This window comes from Schistocerca serialis, chromosome 3 (genome assembly GCF_023864345.2).
Source record: "Schistocerca serialis cubense isolate TAMUIC-IGC-003099 chromosome 3, iqSchSeri2.2, whole genome shotgun sequence".
NCBI classification, from domain to species: Eukaryota; Metazoa; Arthropoda; class Insecta; order Orthoptera; family Acrididae; genus Schistocerca; species Schistocerca serialis.
Window position 1 is genome coordinate 76,110,152 of NC_064640.1, and position 24,142 is coordinate 76,134,293.

The 24,142-nt window shown below is 40.3% G+C and overlaps 1 protein-coding gene across 1 annotated transcript in view; it reads left to right on the forward strand.

Moving 5' to 3' along the window:
* Positions 1-3,056: 3,056 nt before the first annotated feature.
* LOC126469737 (protein-serine O-palmitoleoyltransferase porcupine) overlaps positions 3,057-24,142 on the forward strand; it is a 123,379-nt gene continuing 102,293 nt past the window's right edge. Inside the window, exons 1-4 of the mRNA XM_050096942.1 lie at positions 3,057-3,233; positions 3,425-3,674; positions 15,263-15,518; positions 15,599-15,800. Coding sequence (XP_049952899.1) covers positions 15,287-15,518; positions 15,599-15,800 — 434 coding nt within the window. The 5' untranslated portion in view covers positions 3,057-3,233; positions 3,425-3,674; positions 15,263-15,286. The remainder of the gene's footprint in view (positions 3,234-3,424; positions 3,675-15,262; positions 15,519-15,598; positions 15,801-24,142) is intronic.

The window sequence follows — 24,142 nt, forward strand, 5'->3', positions numbered from 1 at the left end:
TGTATTTTTTAACAAGGAATTAAAAATCCTAATGTTGTCCTCATTAATACATCTCCTGTGGATGTGTTTCTCACTTGGCCTAGAGTTTTTACAGAGTACATTATTTATACTAAGATTTAGTGCTTTATGATCAGAGAATCCAGTGTCAATCACTTCTACAACATTGTCTAGTTTATGTAAGTCAAGAAATATTTGGTCTATTATTGTTTCAGAGTTCTTTCCATGTCTAGTGTATTCAAAGATAGTTGGTGCTAAATTATGCGAACAAAAGACATTGGTCAATTTTGTAACATTTAAACAGTTGATTTTGAAGTTGACATTGAAATCTCCAAGTACAATAATGCTTTCTGTAGAATGTCTTAACTCACTAAAAAGACTTTCAACACTGTCCAAAAATTCCATAAAATTACCTGATGGGGAACGGTATACACACACAATAATTATTTTAAGGTCTGTTAGTTTGCAAACGCAATATTCAAATACTTTTTCAATGTTTTTTATCTTACTAAACTTGATTTCTTTATATTCAATTCCTTGTCTGACATAAATGCATGTTCCTCCCCCTTTAAAAGTTTCTCTACTGAAGCTACTAACCATTTCATATCCTGTTATTCTGGCAGCAAAAGCTTGATTTTCTTTTAACCAATGTTCACATACACATAAAACTGAAACATCCTTTAGTTCATCAAGCAATAGTACTTCTAATTCTGGAATCTTACTAATTATACCCTGTACATTTTGATACAAAACTACTAATTTTTTATGCTTGGCATCTGTTGCAGTGCTCACCGCATTGACTGATTGGTGCCTGCCTCCAATAAAAAATCTTTGAGATGGCCTGGTGGTGACACTCTTCTTTTGCTTAAGGGGCGGGTGGTTTTCATTGCTTCTGCTTGGGTAGTTGGTACTGTTGTTGAACCTGTTAGTGATGTAAGTTGATCTGCTTCTACTGAAGATGGTGATAGTGGTAATGGAGAAGATGCTGTAGACTGGGCTACTGGAGGCAGAAGAACAGTGGGCTCACTTTCCTTAGTAGGTACTGTTGTTGAAGCTGCCAGCAGTGTAGGCTGATCTGCTTCTGTTGAAGATGGTGATTGTTGTCCTACACACGATGCTGTAGACTGGGTTACTGGAGGTGGAAGAATAATGTGCTCACTTTTCTTGCATCTGCCTAGTGAACAAAGGAAGTCTCGGATTTTTTGTCCTAATACAATCTTTCCCCTGTTGTTTAAATGCAGGCCATGTTGGGTATAATGTTCTCTCTCCAGTGAATCTACACTAATGAAATGTGAGTTCTGAAATGCTTTGCATATCTTCTTGAACTGTCTGTTAGCCTTAATAATTTCTTTATTTACAATAGAAGTAGTAATAAGATCGTGTCTATGGGGAATACCAACTACAATTACAGGTGTTCTAGCAAAGCTCAAAATTTCTTTCAAATTGTTAGTGGATTTGTAAAGTTCATTCCTGTAGACATCATTAGCTCCACCTATTATAATTGTACACTGAGTTGAGCTGGGGCGATTTCCGACTTTTATGTTCGTTGTGATTTCAGACATGGGTGCCCTCGGTTTTACAATGGCGGTTGCATTTGCACGATAATTATCACGTAAGATTTCAGCAAGACCACGTCCGTGGCTGTCAGAATATATACACACATTTGATTCAGAAATTTGCGCATGTAACACTGTATTAATTTGCGCATGTTCCTTTGTGTGGTTTACAGTACCGGTAGGCCTACCTGTTGTTATTTCACTCTGCGTATTTATCGCTGTGTTTACAGCTGTATGAAACATATTTTTACAATGTTTACGACGCACTGCACTAGACATAACATATTCTTCCCCGTACGTGGTTTTACTTGTATTCACATCTGCCTCAGGTGCACTGATACGTACGTTTATTGCTGAGTGAAGCATGTTTTCACACTGTTTACGATGCACTGGATTAGGTGTAACATATACACTGTTATCGTCGTTAATACTATCCGAGTTGCTAAGAAGGCTTCTCATCATTTTCTTAAGTAGATTTGTATACTGTTCGCACATTTCCACATCACGCTGTAGAGAACATAATACACTTTCGTCTTGTCCATCGGCAAACATTTTGGCTGCAGTCTGTCGGCCGTTACACGTTGTTACCCCGCACTCACAACTTGGATTATTAAAGTTAGTAACACCAAAACATTCTGTGTGGTACCATTTTTGCAATGTAGAACAAATTTTTATTCCTTTACGTACTATTTCACTACATAATACACACTTTATAGACACTACGCAATTAATTTTCATGGAGCGATTCATTAGTCCTACTACACCAGACGCCATGTCAATGTCAGTGTACCCTCCACCACACACCGTCAGGTGGCTTGCGGAGTATGGATGTAGATGTAGATATAAAGTAAAATTGGATTGTATACTGTTGTTTTGTACTACCAATTGCTATGCATGTAATTACATGTTTCACACAAATAAATTACAAATCTAGCACTTGTCTCATAAACATGTAGCTAAAAAAAGAATAGAAATTAGCTCTACAATATAAGACTTTATGGATGTAGATGTTTTCCAATATATGTTTTTTAAATATATGAAGGGACTCATATCAATATGACAATTGTAATTAGACTTTGTTTACATAACCATGAAAATTGACAGGTCCTAGTTTGCATCTGTAACAACAACAATACTGCCCCATAGTTGTTGCTGGTACTCAAATGTATGTAAACGTAAGTAAAGTTTCACTTTTATCACAAAATGTAAACAAGCAGCATCATCCCAAAAATCACATGGCCAGCCTGGTTTGATACTGACTCAGACCCAACTTACACGCCAGATTTGCGGCGATTTTCACTCCTACGGTTAATCTGCGCAACTGTGATTTGCACCCACAGATCTGAGAAATGTCGATCAAATTTACGGCAGCAATATACAATCTACGCGCTACGATTTGTCTCCGCAGAAATGATGTGCCTTATCCACGCAGACCTATAGGAGCCTGTGAAGAAGTTTTCTTTACGCTCATGTACCAGCGGTGTTTGGTATGTCAAAACATAGTATCTTTGATAGCAGGGATGTTTATGATTTTCAAACAAACAACATTTAAATACCAAATGGAAAGTACATGAATGTATAAGGCATAATGTGGCAGTAAAGCGAAACAGTATTTGCATTTTATAGTGAATTATGTAGCAAAATCACAGTGAGATGCACTACACTTACAAGTGTTATAGTGTACGCAGTAATCCCGCCAGAAATAAAATAAACATTAGCGTAGATGTATGAACAAAGGAGTTATAAAGGATCCTAGCATTTAGCTTGCGTGTAAACTGTATAGCAGTTATTATATTTTAATTCGTGGTTAATAGTATAATGGTTGCTCGAATCTCTTAGTGCCTTGCCATGAATTAAACTGAAATTTGCAGCGCTTTCCACATGCGTGTTTGTGAACCGTAGCCACAAGTTGTAAGGATGGAGCGATGGATGTTACCAGCAGAAGAAACGTTACATGCACTACGATATTACAGAACCTACGGCAATGAATAGCAACGAAACTCACGGAAGTTGTTCGAAAATTTGCGAATGAGTACTGCTGTAAAATTCTATTTTATTACAAAGCAGCTGCGAAACAATTGCTGGAGATGAAGTTTCAGAAATGAAAACTTTCTGTCTGCGGTAAGTTCAATTACAGACCAGTTGCTTTTCTAGAATTGTGGTGGTTCACCATAAGATTTTTTAATAATGGTTAGTTTCTAGAGCTTTCTCAAGTATAACCAAGGGGTAAGGAGCAGTTTCTCATAAAGTAAGTGCAGTCTAAGGGTAACACTTAAATGTTTTGTATTTATAATTTTCGTTAGTTTGTGTACATGTTTATATATCAAATCTTCTAAGTAGTGGAATAATATAGACCGTAGATCTGATCAGAGAGTGTTTACATACACCCATAAACTGAGATTATGCGCGTTTCATCAATATTTAAATTTACAAATGTCTGTAGGACAGAGAACTTACCGTTACAAGTGACATTTATGGTTCTGAAAACTGTGGATCAGGTCAGCATAGTGTGGCAGACTGTAAATTTTCTGTGGGGGCACTAACTGAGAGTGTTAGTACTGCTGCGCTTCAAGATAATAGGAGCATAACAGTTGGCAGCAGTTTTCCTTGTATTTTTTGTGTTCCCCATAATTATTTCTTTTATTTATATGACTTGAGCTAGTTTACCCACCCAGTGTGCAGTGCAGTGGAGTCATGAGTAATTCCATATCTAAAATGGCATGTCTATGGAAAAGGGTAATAAGTGACCAGGAGCTCATGCCAAGACTTCTCACACAACATTACAAAAGTCTTAAAACGGAAATATCTCCTATGGATAATCTGCTACAGTGTTGGTGGAATCAAAACATGTCAATGCTAATTGTGTATCAGCAGTGACACCATGCTGCTGCATTGTTTCACAGGTTGTCTGGTTTGCTGTAATTCAAAATAAATCAATATCTGTAGCATATAGATATAACATTTCATGTAACAAACAAAGCAGGAGGTGCCAACTAAGGCCTTACCCATCAGTCATCAGTTTTGATTTTAAGAAGCTGACCAGGCCATTGTATTCATTTTAAATAATTACACCATTGTATTTTAATGTGTTGTATGCTGGCACAGTCACAAAACCTGTGTAAGGGTACCATTTTTTTCTTTTTATGTATGGGTTTCACGTCTGAAATGGTCGACCATGTAACTACAATGTTTGTGGGGAAACAATAATTAGTGATGGTATTGCAGCTTGCTTCCTCCACACAAATGTGTGGAATATATCGTGCTGTATGCATTACAATTTTCAGTTGTGATGTAGCTCAGTAATGCCCAAGGGGGCGAACTTAACTAATCACTAAATAATGAAATAGTGATTGTCTCAGAATGAAACAGCATACCCAGTGAAAAGACTTCCCTCAAGAAATTCACTGTGGCTGTGGACCTGTAAATACAAAAGGCTGTTGAGGTGGAAATATCTGGTACAGATTAGTCCATCACTGTGACCTTGCTCCTGTCTGACAGATCATCTGACACCCATTCTTATAGAGATATTGATATCAATGTCTGCCTGATGGAACAGACAAGTATCCTTAAAGTAACCCACCCTCCCTAATCCCTTCTCCGCTTCCATCATAGAGGAATGGCAGAGGAAGGAAAGAGAAAAATCTCATAGCTAAGAAGGCTTCCATGCTGCAGTGGAACAGGAATGGCTTCAGGACGCATGAGGAGAAACTAAAACTACTAGCTTCATGGCTACATTCTCTACAAAATGCAAAACCATAGTGGAGAAAGTGCTAAAGGAGTGGCTGTTTATGTAAAGAATGCATACCACTTGTCACATCTTTCCCTCACCATCAGTTTCCAAGCAGTTGCTTTATCAGTGAATGTGTGTAATTTGTTCCCCCTACCTGCCTCCAAATGAAGTTGTAGATGAAAGGCTCTTAGAGAGGTTCTTACTGAACTCACTATGCAGCTTCCTGAACCCGTCATCCTATGTGGCAATTTTAACATCCACAATTTGGTATTGGACTCTGCAACTACCCGCTTGAGGGGTAGACCTGGCGAGAGCCTCATAATCCCATTGCACATATCTTCTAGACATCAATGACTTCTTTCCACATCCCAGACATCACTCTCCATCGGTTCCATGGAATTTAATTAATGTAAAGTAATGTAACGGGAGCAAGAGCACACAATTTAAGCACTTCAACAGGATTCTTTGTGGTATCAGCCTCAATATGCTCACCATCCCTTGCACCCTTTGCTCAATGGCAAGGGATTGACAGCTTGCACTTGATCTGGATTCACTGGACAGGCAAAACAGTGAACAAAAGGAAGCCACTATAGTAAGTGCTCGGGAAGGTGAAATGGGCACTGTACAGCCAGTTTGCTGTGTTCGATCACTGTGACTGCTCAGGAATAGGCGGGAATGGCAACATGACACCCGGTAGTCACAATTTCCATTCTGCAATCTGTGGCATGCAGACTGTTCTGCATTGGTTTGAGTGCTGGTCAGTTGCAGAGCACCTCGTAGCCTTTTGGGTAACAAGGGCTTAAAGGGAGCAAGAAGAGATTGTAGCAACAGTATCTAAACACCACAAAACATTCCACTAAAAATAGAGTTAGTGGGGAGACCAGTAGGACAATTTCTGGGAGAGGTGGGAGGTGCCCAATGGTTGCTTTAATGTGGATTATAAGTTTCCAGAACAATCTGTGAGACATTGCCCAAACAATGGCAAAACTCTCTACTAGTTATCACCACCCCTACTCAAGATCCAGCTTTTTGATGCCAAAAAGTGGCCACCGAGATTGGCAATTGGGTATTCAGTTAATTAAGAATGCAACTGTCCTTTTCTATGTGAGAACTGAATTTTGCATTATTCGTGGCTCATGGCACATCACTTACAGCAGGCTGCAGCATCTCATAGTGCATAGCAAAGGAATCCTCCTCACCCCTTTTTAACTTTATATGGATGTCAGAACTATTTCTCAACTCGCAGAGAAAAAGTATTGTAATTAAGTGTTACTGTGTTTCATATAGATATTAACAGTGTAATGTCAACAACAAGAAGTCCTATGTAGTGTTCATTGTGTGTGGATGATTTCCCTGTCTTTTACCTTCTGCACACCACCCACCACAGTAGTGAAAGTGCATATACCACTTAGGTTTGCTGATAATGAAGAGATTGAGAGCATGTATGATGAGATAAAGGAAATTATTCAGGTAGTGAAAGGAGATAGTTACAGTTGACTGGAATTTAGTAGAAAAAGATAATAAATAGTTCACGAATATGGTATGGGGGAAAGGAATGAAAGAGGAACCAGTGTGGTAGAATTTTGTACAGAGCATAATTTAATCATTGCTAACACTTGGCTTAAGAATCATGAAAGAAGGTTGATACTGAATTTAATTTGTGAAAGGAGGAAATATAAATATGCAGCAAATGAAGTGGGCAAAAGGGAGTACAGGCGTCTAAAAATAAGATTGACAGTAAGTGCAAAATGGCTAAGCAGGAATGACTATAGGACAAAAATAAGGCTATATAAACACACGTAACTGGCAAAAAGGGGATACTGCCTACAGAAAAATTAGAGCAACTTTTGGAGAAAAGAGAAGCAACTGTATGATTATCAAGAATTCAGATGGCAAGCCAGTATCAAGCAAAGAAGGGAAACTTGAAAGTTGGAAGGAATGTATAGGGGTTATAAACAATGGAAATGAATGTGAAGGCAATATTATAGCAATGGAAGAGGGAGTAATGATACTGTGAGAAGAATTTGATAGAACAGTGAAAGACTTGAGTCAAAACGAGGCCACTGGAGTAGACAACATTCCTTAAGAATTTTTGATATTCTTGGAAGAGCCAGCAAAGAGAAATCTGTTTCACATGGTGTGGAAGAATTATGGGACAGTTGAAAGAAGAATGTAATAATTCCAATTTCAAAGAAAGCAGGTGCTTGCATCTGTGAATATTACTAAACTATCAGATCAGTAAATTATGATGGCAGAATACTGACACGAATCATTTACAGAAGAATGGAAAAACTGGTAGAAACTGATCTCAGGGACAGTCAGTCTGGGTTGTGGAGGAATGTAAGAACATGTGAGGCAATTCTAATCTTAGAAGATAGGTTAAGGAAAGGCAAACCTACATTTATAGCATTTCTAGGTTTTGAGAAAGCTTTTGACAGTGTTGGTTGGAATACAATCTTTTAAATTCTGAAGGTAGCAAGTGTGAAATAAAAGTTAGTGAATAGTTATTATTTATAGCTAGTACAGAAACCAGACTGCAGTTACGAGAGTCAGTGGGCATGAATGGGAAGCATCAGTTGACAAGGAAGTAGGGCAGGGGGTTGTAGCCTACCCTCAATACATTAGTCAGTCTTTATATTGAGTAAGCAATAAAGAAAACCAAAGAAAAATATGGAGAAGGAATAAGTTCAGAGAGAAGTAGTAAAAACTTCGAAGTTTGCCTATTACATTGTAATTCTGTCAGAAACACCAAGGGACTTCGACAAATGGCAGCTAATTCTGAATGTGGAAAAATGTAAGTTAATGCAGATGAATAGGAAGAACAAACCTGTAATGTTCGAATATAGTGTTATTAACGTGCTGCTTGACACAGTCAAGTCATTTAAATATCTGGCTGTAACATTGGAAAGAGATATGAGATGGTATGAGCATGTGAGAACTGTGGTAGGGAAGGCAGATGGTCGACTTTGGTTTATTGGGCGAATTTTATGAAAGAGTGGTTTACCTTTAGAGGTGACCACATATAGAATACTGTGTGACTTATTCTTGAGTACTGCTTGAGTGTTTGGCATTCATACCAGGTCAGATTGAAGGAAGACATTGAAACAATTCAGAGGCAGGTTGCTAGATTTGTTACCAGTAGGTTTGAACAACATATAAGTGTTAGAGAGATGCTGTGCAAACTCAAATGGGCATCTCTGGAGGGAATGCAATGTTCTTTTCAAGAAATACTATTGAGAACATTTAGAGAACTGGCATTTGAAGGTGACTCCTAAACTATTCTACTGCTGCCAACATACACTGCGTGTAAGGATCATTAAACTAAGATACGAGAAATTACGGGCTCGTACAGAGTTATATAGACAGTTGTTTCTCCCATGCTCTATTTATGAGTGGAACAGGGAAGGCAATGACTAAACCCTCCGCCACACCCTGTATGGTGGCATGAGGAGTAGCTATGCAGATCTAGATTTAGGGCAGTTGAACAGAATGTACAGTATCTTGAAAGGAGGGAATGTAAGATGAAAATGACTTCTATTGCTGCTACATTCCTTGTTGTATACTTATCCTTGCAGCTTCTCTTCACTGCATTTGGTTCTTCCTTGATTATGATATTATCAACATTGTCTCTAATTTTAAAATTTTATTTTAAAATGATGCTTTACTTGCTTTATTGGGACAGACTGCAGTGCAGATACATTGTAAAGAACAGGCAGGTCAGATTGCAAGCAAATGAGGTGGGGGGGGGGGGGTTGGGGTGGACGCACATACTGACTGTTTAGTTTATCACATGACCTAAGTATTGTAGTTCTGTCTGAAAAACGCCACACTTTTTGAGACAACACTTGACTCCTGCATCTGACGGCACTCGAAAAAAGAGTACGCAAATTGGCAGTGTGTTCCTCTGTCGTACAACCTGAGATGACAGTATCATCAAGGTAATTCGAACAGAACGGCACTTGCCCCCAGGGGGCTCACAGTCCTTTCGTGAATATGTGCGTGGTGAGCACAGGGCCCCGAGCTATTGCAGCCTTTCTTCTTTCCCAGGCTGCATTTCCTTTCTCTTCCCCTCCTTTCTTGTATTTGATCCTTCCCCTCCGCCCTCTCCTCTACCTCTCCTGGTGTCCTTGTTTATGTTGGCCCCACTATCCTCCTGGTTATGTTAGCTTTGCGATTTGGTTTTATTGAGTAATTATCTCATCCTTTTGGCATTCTCTGGTCCCCCTCTGGGGTTTGACATCTATTACTAAATTTCTATTCCATAGCATGAGCCATTTGGGGAAGAGCACCTTACCTAGTGTCTCCGGCGTGTGCCCTCCTAGTTCCTTCCATCTTTTCCTTCACATCGTTGTCTGATGCTAGGGTACAGAGCCAGCACGGTAGCCAGCCCATGTGGTGGGTTCGCTATGTACCCTTTTGGTTGAGCCCCCTGAAAACACGGGGCTCACATTTCTGATACCTGAGCTGTGACCTCTTCATGTAAGCCTAGGAGTGGTTGCTTGTCATCCTGGAGCATCGGAATGCCCGGCAATGGCTGTCATGCCAGATGGCCCTTGCCCAAGCTTCTTGCCAGGCCATGAAGGCCCAAGGGACGCCTACTGTCTGCTACGTCATCCTCAGCCATATGGCGTCGCACGGATGCAGTAGGGAGATGCATGTAGTCAACACACACCTATCCCCATTTTGCAAACTTTCTAGATCATGGAGCCACTGCTGTTGGTCATTTAGCTTCAGTTACCTTGACAAGGCTGAGTGTATCACATGCCATTCCTCCCACCAAGGAAAAATCCTTGGCAGCACTGAGAATTGAACCTGGGTCCTCCGCTTAGCAGCCACCTATGCTGACCTCCCAGCTTTGGAGGGGGACCAGTTTCAAATAAGCCAATAGTGTAATAAGGCTGATTCTATCAATAATCAGGTAGATAACCCTGGAAGCTATATGAGGGTGTGTTATCAGCTGACATCGTTGTATTTCAAGAATTAGCAACACCAGAAAATTGTAGCTTAATGCGGGATGATCTAGAAGGGAGCAATGTACAAGTACGCCTACCTACATACTCCGAAAGCCACCGCATGGTGCATGCCGGAGGGTGTGGTGTACCACTACTAGTTATTTCCTTTCCTGTTCCACTTGCAGATAGAACGAGGGAAAAACAGCTCTCTATATGCCTCCATATGAGCTCTAATTTCTCATATCTTAATTTCATGGTCCCTACACGAAGTGGATGTTGGCAGCAGTAGGATCGTTCTACAGTCAGCTTGAAATACTGGTTCTCTAAACTTTCTCAGTTGTGTTCTTCAAAATGAATGTCTTCTTCCATCCAGGGATTCCCACTTTGAGTTCCTAAAGCGTATCCGTAACACTTCATGCTGATTGAATCTACCAGTAACAGATCTAGCAGCTCGCCTCTGAACTTATTTCTTCTCTTCTTTCAATCCGACCTGGTGCGGATCCCACACGCTCGAGCAGTACTCGAGAACAGATCGTACAGTGTCCTGTATGTGGTCTCCTTTACAAATGAACCACAGTTCCCTAAAATTCTCCCACTAAACTGAAGTCAACCATTTGCCTTCCCTACCACAATTCTCACATGCTCGTTCCATTTCATATCGGTTCACAATGTTACGCTCAGATATTTAAATTACATGACTGTGTCAATCAGGACACTACTAATGCTGTTTTTGAACTTTTTGGGTTGTTTTTACTAGTCGTCCACATTAACTTATATTTTTCTACATTTAGAACCAGCTGCTATTCGTCACACCAACTAGAAATTTTGTCTAGGTCATCTTGTTTCATCCTACAGTACTGATCTCTGACACCTCCCTGTACACTACAGCATGATCAGTGAATAATCACAGACTGCTGCCCACACTGCCTGCCAGATCGTTTGTGTATATAGTAAATGGAACGTTCTACCACACTTCTCTCGGACACCCCTGGTGTTACTGCTGTCTCTAATGAACACTTGCTGTTGAGGACAACCTACTGGGTCTTCGAGCCAGTCACATATTTGGGAGCCTGTTCTGTATGCTCGTACCTTTGTTAACAGTCTGCACTGGTGTACCGTGTTGAATGCTTTTTGGAAATGTAGAAATATGGAATCTGCCTGATGCCCTTAATCCATAGTTCACAGTATATCGTGTAAAAAAAGAGCAACCTGAGTTTCGCACTAGTGATTCTTTCTAAAGCCAGGCTGTTTTGTGGGCATGAACTTTTAGTCTGTAGGAAATTTGTTATATTTGAACTTGGAATATGCTATAAAATTCTGCAGCAAACCGAAGTTTGGGATATTGGTCTGTAATTTTGCAGGTCTGTTCTTTTACCCTTCTTATACGTAGAAGTCACCTGCACTTTTTTCAAATCACTTGGCTTTTTCCACTGGTGGAGGGATTCGCGGTAATTACAACCTAAGAAAGGAGCCAATGACATAGGGTACTCTTTGTAAAACAGTGTGGGGATTCCATCTGTACTTGGCAACTTACTCGTTCAGCTGTTTCACTACGCCAGGGATGCTCATAACTGTGCCACCCGTATGGGACTCTGTGCGATGGTCAAACAACAGTACGTTTGTACAATATTCCTGCAGGAATGATTTCTTAAATATGTAATTTCAAACTTCGGCCTTACATTTGCTGTCTTCTACTGCCAAACCAGACTGATCAATGACTGACTGGATGGAAACCTTAGAACCACTTCGTGATTTTACATAGGGCCAGAATTTTTTTGGGTTCTGCGCCAGATGGTTAGCAAAGGTCTGATGATGGTGGTAGTTCTGTGCTTTGCACATAGATCTTTTCACAGATGCACAAATATCTACCAATCTTTGCCTATTGTCATTTGCATGTCCCCTTTTGAATAGAGAAGGCAACAGCCCTTGCTTCCGCAACATTTTCCGAATTATGTTGTAAAACCATAGTGGTTCTTTTCCGTCCATAATACACTTATTAGGCGCATACTTGTCCAGAGCACAAATTACAATCTGTTTAAACTTTACCCATAATTCCTCTATGTCCATCATTCTGCAACTAAGTGACTGCAATTAATTGTCTAAGTCAGATGCTAACAACTGCTTATCTGCCCTTTCTAGCAAAAACCCTCTCCTATCCCTCCTGACTGATTTATTAACTTTCGTAACCATAGTCACTATGATGACAAATGATGACCAGTCTCATAAGTCAGGGACTGACAATTGACTCGCACCGTAAACAGATGTGACTAAATAGATGGAAAAAATAATTATTGTTTGATTACACAATTGGCGCTCAGTCACTGGAAAGAAACGCAACCATTAAATGTGTAGGAGTATGCATCTCGAGTCATTTGTTTGGGTGGGGGTAGGGGGGGGGGGGGTAGGATGTAGTTACCGATAATTTATATTGGGAAAAATGATCTCTTTAAGAGTGGGCTCAGCAACTTTCACTGTAACAATTACTAATGTACGTGTCATCAGAATCAGTAAGTTGTTATACTCTAAAATGTGACCATTAACTAGCATGTAAATTTTTTGCACATTAACTTGGTTTTGCAATGGAATTTCTACAGAACTTTAATGGTAGCTATTCCATGGTACCTGTGACATTATGGGAAATGTGTCCTCCTCTCTCATTTTTGTCAGAAGAAATGTTACAGACACCCTACAGATGTATGTAGTTACAGTCCTGAGAAATAAACTCTTTCATATCTCCACAGTCTCTTTATGACAAACAGAAATACAGTCAGTTAATGCACAGTGAGGTGTTTAGTGAGAATATTTTAGCTCAATGAGGAAATGCAGGGGCAAGATGCCGAGTTTTTGGCCTGGCAGTCAAGGACTCTGGTTTTTACGTTAAAAAACTCCAACTTTTCAGTGTAGTGCTCTTGTGGATCAACAAATGTAGTCCATCATTTTTCTGAAGAGTGGGTTCTGTCTTCAAAGTGTGATTCCAGAAATTCTGGAAAATGCGCTACAGCTGCCATAGCATCTGCATTTGGCTAGAAACATTTTCAGGCCACAAATTACTTCCGATGTGTGAATGGATGGAATTAAGAGGGTGGTGTATATTCCAACAATTTGTATTTCAAAACCCTCAGTGTTTTTTCTTTTTAAGCCTGGTCTCATCTTCCATATTTTTTCATTCGGTTTGTCTAGAAGACTGCCATAGTATTTGCCATTTGTTGTTTTTGCATCCCAAGAACACTAGCCTTCAGCTTTCAGCCAGTGCTTTAATTACAGTTTCATTTTTTATGTGAGTTGATATATCCACATCTCATACATACATACATACATACATACAAACAAATCGACACACAAGATCAGTTATATTGTGTTTAACGTGTCCTAAACACTGCTGGGAATTTTTTCTTAAAGTTTATTTTTGGTAAGTGTTCAGAAAATGTGACACCCATGTTGTACAAAGGTTTCTCATTATTATAGTAATGGATGTCCATGGAATATAAATAATGGAAGTGTGAAACTTCGTGGCAGATTAAAATTGTGTGCTGGACTGGGGATCGAACCTGGGAATTTGCCTTTTGTGGGCAAGTGCTGTACCAACTGAGCTATCCCAACACAGGTCAGGATCCACCCTCACAGCTTTACTTCCACCAGTACTTCATCTTCTCATGTCCAGCACACAGTTTTAATAAGGCAGGGAGTTTCAAATCAGCACATACTCCCCATCAGAGTGAAAATTCGTGCTGTAAATGGGAGGAGTACATGTAGCAACTTGCCATATTGTTGATGTGATGTGTTGAGTGATCAATAGCTGCATAATGAGACTCTTGAGTTTATTTGTACTATGTGCATGCACATACATATACATGTCCACGGCTGTGTTGTCCAGCCGGTTAAATTTTACTGACACTGAAGCACAACTAGGATGAGGGGTTATACCAGGTGGAGTGAATGATGGAAGATTGGTGCTGGGTGGGGGTAGGGGGTTAGAGAGGAGGATTGTTGGTAGCTGAGAGGAATCAGCAAGTGCACGGGATAGTAATGTGGTATCAGTGAACTCAGTCTAGTGTAGGTAGGGTGATTTGTTTGTGGCACACAATTATATCCTCATCTTCAATCCTCACTAGGCCCTATCCCCCAGCCATCTCAAACCATGTCCCCAGCTCCCCACAATTCTGTCCCACCACTCTCCTTTCCAGTCTCTCTCATCCTTTGTTCTATTTCCCTCTCCCTGTCCACTCCTCCACGTCAATGTGCACCACACACAACACACCTCACCCTGCATCAGACAAAACTCGTCAGTGTCACATTCCCATTCAGTAACCATCCTGACTCCCTGTCTCAGCAATCAGTTATCTTTCTGTCTAACTGTGCTGTCTCCCCATTTCTCCCCTCAATACCCACCTCACATTGTCTCCCTTCACCCACTCTATCTGATATAGCCTCTCACCCAATCCAGTTGCAGTACTGGTGCAACTAGTCCACTGTGACAGTGTAGCTGTGCAGAGAGAGAGAGAGAGAGAGAGAGAGAGAGAGAGAGAGAGAGAGTGTCTTTGTATGTCTGTGTTGTTTCAGTCTTGTTTAGTTTTGTTCCTATTGATCATTCAATGCCTCAACTATATGGTGATGCATTTCCATTATTTATATTTCCCGAAGCTAATTCTTTAAGTAAAATGTTTCGTATGCAATTCTCATGCCATCATACGTTACATGCGCCTGTAACTTATTATTGTGTATGTTACACTGATGGTGCTCTTATTCCAGCTTGTCCTATGGTAGTTTACGCAGCAGGAATATTTAGCAGTACTTTCTTATTGTGGCAAGGGATGAAGTGGTAGAATTTTCTGTCTAGACCTAATGGCCTTGTTGGGAAGTTAAATCAGAATACATAGTGTAGTCTATCTTGAGCAATGACACTAGCGAAATAACGTTACCTCCAAGCTAAAGAAAATATTCAAATAAAATTTCTTCAAATAATTAGGTTGCTTTAACTTTTTCCTTGCTGTTTTCTGCAGTGATTTTCTTTCCTTTTGTTTTAATAGGTTAATCGAAGTGGACAGTAAACCATGAATGATTTTGACTATGATTTTGTTGACGAAATGGATGATATGTCACCAGTTTACGAGGATTTGTATGTACCATCCACACATCTTTGGTATGAGGAGGATGATGGAACAGACAGTGTCAGAGTTACAGAACTTTTAGAACTCTGTATCGAACCTACGTTAAGAGATGGCCTGAATCACATAGGCAAATTATTACTTTGGTGTTTTCTCTTCCGTGCCTCGACCCAGTGGGGTATGTTAGTAAGAAAATGTTTTACTTGACAATCCTCACTATGTACATTTATTTGATTCTAATATATATCACATTTTCAGTGAAGGTTCCAGCACTGGTATGCCATTCTGTTTCTGCTGGAACTGGTCTGGTGATATTACATCACTTTTTCCACAGTACCATGTATTACATAATAGGATTTGCTACTGGTGCCTATTTCCTGCTGTTTCTTGTCTCATGTTTTTTGAAAAGGCATAGAGGTCCAATCATGGGAGTTGTTTCAGTCGGTTTTCTCATTATCTGGTAAGTAGAAGTTTCTGAAACATAACAGTAAAAGAAAGACTTTTAAAAATAATTGTTTCATCTCTCTCTCTCTCTCTCTCTCTCTCTCTCTCTCTCTCTCTCACTCTCACATAGTGCACCCAAATCTAAGTGCAGTCAAATGATGATTGAAATCCAAAGTTTCATAATTATATTAAGATTTATTTACAGTACGATACTTCACAGCACAGTTCTTTACAGGTATAATACAAGTCAGGTGATCAGTCTACACTACCAGCATTTTTTGTCGTTCGACACTTCTCTTTTAGGAAGCTACTAACTCTGCAGACTCTGATAAATGAAGAGCATATTTTGTAAGTTATCTCCTAATATCCATGATGCAGTACTGTAATGGATGTGAAGTAGGCAGCAGAGGGTTGTCAGTATGCCCCACTAAGCAACATATCAGGTAGACACTATGAGTCTGTACATCAGTGGTTCCTGGGCATAGGCAGACACTGCAAAGCCATGAGCAGCTGTGACATCAGTGTGTATGGCGATGTTATTTGCAGCTTCAGCTCAGCTGATCCAGGTATAAGGTTCAAGAACTGGCTTGCGTAAATAACCCAAAACTGTGGCAACTGAAATGCATTTTTATGGAAGTCCTTCAAGAACAGTTCAGATCCATGTCGAATCCTAGTCGCAAAGATGTTCAGATGGTTCAGTACTTCAAGCTGACATCACACCATCAGATACGTGCCAACATCGTCGTCTTCTTTTGGACAGCTCAACAACCATATTTATGGGCCACGAGCAGGTCCAGTCTGCAGTATTCGGCAACTTACATCAGCTGCTGCTAACAGGCTAAGTAGAGTTCATCCATAAATGGATCACCCTCTCCTTCAGCATGACAATGCCAGACCACACACAAGCACTGCAACATATGCAACAATCCAATGACTTGGGTTCACTGTCGCTAATCATTCTCCATACAGTCCTGACTGGGCCCCATCCAATTTTCATCTGTTTCCAGAATTTTAAAGGACACCTTCAATTTGATAGTGATGATGTGGTGCAAGCAGAGGTGAGGTAGTGGTCCCGTCAACAGAGTCAGAGGTTCTACAGTGATGGTGTCAACAATCTGGTCTTTTGTTGGAAGGAATGTTGTCATTGCCAGGGTGACTGTGTTGAGAAATAAATCGTGTAGACACGTAAAATAAAGATGCAGAATGTTAATAACATTTGTTTTATTCAAAAAGCTTTAGAAGGTGTCACATGAAAAATTCATAGTCACTACTTTGCAACAAGCCCCCATAATACTGGCCTGGTACCAATCTAAACCATGCAGTGGTACTCTACTGTACCACCAAAAGTTTGATCTGAGTAACACTGTACACAAAATTTTTAACACAGTGGATCTGCCTTCAGATGATTTTTAAGTTTTAACCAATCTATCAAACTGATTATAAAATTTAAAATTTCGTAAATTTAAATATCAAAAACACTGGAGAAGTTTAAAAATCTAATATTCCAGCTGTAATTTCTTATTTACTAATAATGGTGCATAAGCCAAAATTAACCTATCATTAACACAATCAACTTTATGCTCCCAATTTTCATTCAATTTAATTGCAAAAACTAAGAAAAGAGTGAATAATCCAACATTTCAGTATTTAAAACTTTGTCTCATAAAAGTAATTTTATTTTTACTTGATGACTTTTTTTGTTTGACTGCACTAACTTTATCATATTCTTCTGAAGCTTTGCTAGAGGATGCTGAAGAGTGCAGTTTTGACTGCCACTGTTGTGCCACTATCAGACTCATTAATTGCTCTCTCTATGTTACAATTTATCACAAAAGTCTTCATAAGATCAATGAGTAAATAATTAATATTCAGTGTGTTCATTTAGAATGAATTGTGAAATGAATGAGCTACAAACTGGAAAACAAGCTACTACCCTCCGGAAGAAAAACTGCAGAAAAAATAGATAAAGTGAAAAAAAATTGTACCTAAGTCCACTTATCAGACTCAAACTGCAGGTACAGAATTCGCTTCAAAACTGTCATAGAAAAAAAAAAACCACTGCTGAACATACAAAACAAAACATCCTAGTAACTACTATTTCATCTCATTACACAAGATTGTCTTACTGCTAATACTGTGTTCCTTCGGTGGTAACAGCACTGTACCCCCGTCCCCCTCCCCCGGCCCCTTCCCATCGACTTAAGAAGCAATGTCCCACTGTAGTTGTACTGCTCTCTTTGCATTTACGCTGATGGGAAAAGAAGTCCCAACACCAAGAAATGATTAATGTTGAGTAATGTAATGTTGGGAATACATTGGTCTAGATACAATATTTAAATGATTAATGTTGCAGGTGTACAAGTTTATGTAAGCTCAAGAAATTCACAAGTTAATGTGGGCATGAGAAAGCTATTGCAAATGAGGAATGCTGGTATTAATAACCAGTATAACCACAGATTGTGGAATGCAAGCATGCAAATGTGCATGCATTGTGTCATACAGGTGCCAATGTCAGTTTGTGGGATGAAGTTCCATACCTTTTGCCCTTGGTCAGTCAGTACAGTGACAGTTAATGCTGGTTGTGGATGACACTGAAGCTGTCGTCCAATGATGTCCCATACATGCTCAAATGGAGACAGGTCTGATGGTCAAGCAGGCCAAGGAAACATGTCAAAACTTTGTAGAGCGTGTTGTGTTACATCAGCGGTATGTGTGTGAAAGTTATCGTGTTGGAAAACACCCCTGCAATGCTGTTCATGAATGGCAGCACAATAGGTCAAATCGCCAGACTAACGTACAGATTTGCAGTCAGGATGTGTGGGATTACCACATCCTGCTGCTGCTGCTGCAGTCATACGAAACTGCACCCCAGACCATAACTTCCGATATAGGTCCAGTGTGTCTAGGCCACAGACAGGTTTTTTGCAGGCACTCGTTGGCCTCCTTTGAAGCTACTTGTGGCAGTCACTGGCGCCAGGACAGAACCGGTTTTCATTAGAAAACACAACAGTCCTCCACTCCGCGCCCGTAACCCCCCCCCCCCCCCCCCCCCCATGAGCTCTCGCGTGGCACCGTTGAAGTCGCAAATGCTGGTGACTTGTGGTCAATGGAATGCACACTACATCTGTCTCAGAGCTGTTCTTGAAGTAACCAATATATAACAGTTCACTGAGTCACTGTGGTGCCAACTACTGCTTGAATTGCTGCTGTTGCAGATGGAGTACAACGTGCCACTGCCATATGTCGAACACGATGGCCTTCCCTCCTGGTAGTGCCACGTGCCATCTGGAGCCCAGTCCTCTTGCAACCACACTTTCCTGTGACTATTGCTGCCAGCAGTCATGTACAATGGCTACATGCCTGCCAAGTCTTTCTGCAATATCACGGAAGGAATATCCAGCTTCTCATAGCTCTATTACATGACCTCATTCAAAGTGAGTGAGCTGTTGATAATAGTGCCTTCGTTATCTTAAAGGCATTCTTGACTAACATCAGTTTACTATGTCCAATCTCAAAGGTAACTAACATTAATGACCGTTACAGTGCATATTTAAAGCAAACTTGATTTGCATCATCATAGTGCTGCTACTCTTACCATTCTTATGTGACTGGCACGTTATTTGAATAGATATCGTCTTTCAGATGTAGACACATACCTACCAACTTCTGTTTGTGTCGCACAACTCTTTCTTGGTGTTGGGATTTTCTTTCTGTCATTGTATGTAATGGATGAACTTAACGAGTGCCATCCCCCACATCTTGAATGAGTGATACAAAGTATACAACTAAATTAAGGATTAACAGAAAAGTTTTCTGGTTATGTACCTCATCATATTGTAAAATGACTGTCCCTCAATCAGACCAGAATTTTGGCCACAGTTACAGTGGCTCCTTCTGGCACTACTGATGCATTTTGTTGTCCATGGTCGATTTTATTTCATCTTAATATTCTACTGAGCATTCACATATGTTACAATTTTAAAATAGTTTATATTACACAACACAATGAGACGAATCCATTTCTTATAGTAATTCATATATGCTGAATAGAGAGCTGCAGTCGGATTTGCTCTGGCACGTCAGGGAAAAAAATTATGTACGTGTGATGGTTATCAAGGAAAATGTTATTAACTATGTTGAATTGCGAATGTGAGAAATTTTAGGGAAATTAATGTGTGTACTTTGGGATGAAACACTAAATGTTATATTTAAGAATTGCATTATAAATGTTTATTTCCCTCTGAAATGAGTCAGGGACCCTTAGTTGCACTAAAATTGACAATGGCTTGGTTTGAAAGTGTGTAGAGCTCCTTGCTTTCCAACTGCGAACGTCTTCCGTTGCTCTCTGCAAAAACCACAGTAATCCCTTGTCATGTTCGGATTGAAGCAGCCTTGATATCTTGTCTCTGTGGTGGACATCTCCTGGTGGAATCTTTCACTGTGCTCGTCACTCACAGCTCCCATCTTTGACAAAAAGAGCTGAGATGCAAATGCAAGAAATAAATCTTGAGTGACATTCGGCAACCGAGGTGCTGGAAGGCTGTCAGCAAGTTGTCTACAATTTCTGCATAGTTGTCTGCTCTGTGGTTCCCAAGAAAGTTGTGCACTACAAGCACAAATACATCCCAAGCTGCTAGTTCTCATTCAATGAGCTATAATCTGAATTGTGGACCTTGAGTCAACTTTCGTATTTCTGGTCCAATGAAGATTCCTGCTTTCAATTTTGTGTCGGTTTTCATCTTTCCAAACTTGCCTTTTAGGTACTGAAAACCACACTTTGTTTTATCCATCACTGCAAAAAACTATTTCATGAGGTCCAGATTGATATGGAGTGGAGGTAGGTAAATCTCACTATGATCAACGAGAGGTACGTGTTGAATGTTGTGCTGTCTGTCTACAGGTAAATTTCTGGGTGGCCAGCTTTTCACTATGTAGTGATTCTTGTCATCGCGACTGTTCCACAGGCAAAGAAAGCACATCTGCATTGTATACCCAGTCTACAATCCTAATTGGACGACTCCAACCTTCAAATCGACACAGATATTTCGATTATGCTCAGAGTACTTATTCAGCATCAAAAGAGTGTTCACTGTTTCATAAGTTTCCTTCAGTCCCATGGCATAAGCAATAGGAATTGATGGTTTCCGGTTGCCATTGCGTAGTAGTGCAGCTTTGAGACTGCTTGAACTACAGTCATTAAAAAGTCTCCGCTCTTCTGCAATGTATTTGCTATCTAGTTCCTTTATGAGTCCTGTCACATTACGATAGAAGCAAATGGAATACACCACGTTAAATAGCATAGTATGCTACAAACTTCATGTGGCGATGCCGAAAATGTATAACTGTAGCACGTCTCTCAAGTAAGTTCCACTCCTTCAGTCTGGCAACCAATAGTTCTGACTTTTCTTTTGACAGGGAAAAAACACGAACCAGGTCATCCCGTTCAGCTTGGCTGATTATGTGTGGCTTTTTAATGTCATTGTTGGGATCATTCATGTATTCCATAGCTCCAGCATCACTGTCATTACCTTCAGTATCACTTTCATCATTGCTCATTGCATCAGATGGAGGAGCAATTGGTACTGGGTAATCTGTGCCATGTGCCACAGGCCTTAGAGCATAGAGCAGACTGACAATCTGGATACACAATTTTTGACTTCTTGTTCTTGCTGTACTTGGAAATGTTGGCCAAGCAGAGATAACAATTTGAGTGGTGATCATGCTACTCCCATCAGATCATGGGAACAGCAAAAGTCATTACATTTCACTTACCATTTAATGACTGGGTTAGGCTGGAGTAGCAGACGGTGCAAAAGAGATGAGGAGCCCAGGATTTTGTTTGATCTCCGATTTCACAATCGAAGTAATGTTTGTAAGCTATATGTCACTTTCTGGTCATGTTCTTGCACTGGTCGGATGTCATATACTTGCCACAAATATAGCAAAAGTAGTCTGTACAAATCGCACAACTGGCCTATTCGTCTTTCGTTTATTGAATCACCATATACCGAATTACTGAATCGTTGTATACAAAATCACTTAAATGCATGTTACTGTGATTGTTGATTAATAAAACACAAAACCACACTAGCACAAACTATTCTGTAGTCACCTTCGAATCGGAGCTATGGACAAACGGGGGAAATTGCATGGGAACTAAGTTTAAAGAACATATTGAAATCTGCCTGCATGCTGTAGCCTGCGGACAACTTAGAACTTGTCGAAGTCTGCCTGTTTCTTTTTATTACTTCACACCTATCATTCCACAGAAGCATGAAGCAGGGTAACCTTGAGAATACATACACAATCATACATCAAACATGGCTTGTTGATGCAGCTAGATATTAACCCCTGCACAGGCTTTTAATATCATACGACCTCCAGCTATAACTTTAAATCTAGACATCCTACAACATTTCTGATTGTGAAATCAGAATCAGTGCACACTATTACGTAACTTGCATTGTTCTCACCCATTAGCAAATTCACTGTTGCACACTGTTGTTGGTCTCCTGCGGGAAAATTTATTGTGATTGGTTTCCTATGGTAGAAGGAGTGAGGATCTGCTGTTGTCTGCTGCTCCTTACAGTATGTGCCATGATTGGTAGCCATCAGCAAATGGGATCTGGACTCTTGTTTCCTCAAACGGTACATACATCACCTAGTGGCAGTTACTTGTAAGTAGCACTCAGATTTCAAGTTGTTTCTACAGTCTGTTGGGTTCTGAAGGTATGCAGCAAGGATGTTTCAAGACTAAGGCCATCCTCTCTATTTGTGTTGTTAAAATATTTTAGTATTTCAGTAGTGTGTCTGATCTTGCATTCCACTATCCCTACCTACTTCAAGTGCGTAAGTTTCGTTCAATTTTATTTTTTTGCTGCCGCCTTTCTGATATTCAACCACTAAAATTTGTTGTGCTGCCCAGGTCAAATGTAACTCTCATGCTCCAGGATGAGTGTTGCTACTTGCCTGCTGGTTTTGCTGCTGTAGACTTGTCCACACTCACACTCTACCTTGTACATGATGTGCAGTGTGCAGAGCATCTGTCTTATCCTTGGTGGAGCCTAACAAATCCTGGATCTTGGGAGTACTGTAAAAGGTGGACTAGGGATCAAACTGGCTAAGGTGTTCATGTAATTGGTCAGTGAGAAATTTCACATAAGGTAAGAGAACTGGTGGCTATGGTTTGTTGATGTTCTGTCGTGTATTCTTTTATTCATTGCCGTGGCTGTGTGAATCAGTTTTGAGTTGTTACCATAGGCCAAGAAAGTAGTTCAGTCTTTTTAAGCTTATATTGTAATCATCATTGAGTGCCACATGCAAATTGTTCACAAATTGATGACTGAATTTTTCTGTGCTGGGTGGTGGTGGAATTCAGCATGTAAATACCTGTCAGTATATGTTAGCTTCCAATATACTCTGTACACTAGTGTGTCATCCAATGCCCTTCCCTATATTGCACAACCCACACTCATATGATGAAAATAACAGTCCACACCCCATTCCATGATGACTATCAATCCAACATACACTGTACGGGGCAATAGAAAACAGTAGAAACCACTCCCTCCACAACAGGAGATCAATCATAATAAAGTTTTCCACGTGAGACTAATAATATCAGAAATTTTAATTGTGTCTTAATATCATGGTCAGGAGAGGAACCACATCAAAATATGATGAACTGTGGACCATAAAATACACGAGTGGACTCTGAAGGAGGCCACTGTAACTGTGGCCAAAACATTGGTTTTATATGATGATAGGTGTTTTGCAATATGACATGGAACTATTCCTAGAAAACTTTTATGTTAACAGACTCTTTCTGGAAGCCTGCACAATTACAAAGTAGCAATTATTTCCTTCCTGACAACCTTAACATGTAGTCATCAAAATTATATATCACATCTATACTGTAGTGGCACAGCAGTTCACTGGTGGAGATAGGTGGGCAGTACACATCAGTGACAGCTCAAAGGCTATTGACTCTCTTATTTGTTTCCCAGTAGTTTATTACAGAAGACTTGGGTCACATCAGGCGGACAATGGGTAGTGGTTTTTGAACCCCTGGTCCATAGGGCATGGTGTGTGGGTGAGACATCGCCTGCAGTCACTAAGCCCAGCTTCACTCAATGGTAGGGTGACTTGCAGTGTTGTGCCGGGTCAGCTGCTGTTGGGGTGGCTCGGCCAGAGGTAAGGCGTGGTGGTGGACTGCTGCGGTGTATGGTGCAAGCCTGGTGGACCAGTGGCTCAGAAGGCCTCAGTTTAACCTATGACCCATAGGTGCTGTGACTGGGCCCCTGGACGAGTGGTACTGTTATTATGGTGACCTGATGGTGGAAGCCCACAATACAGCAG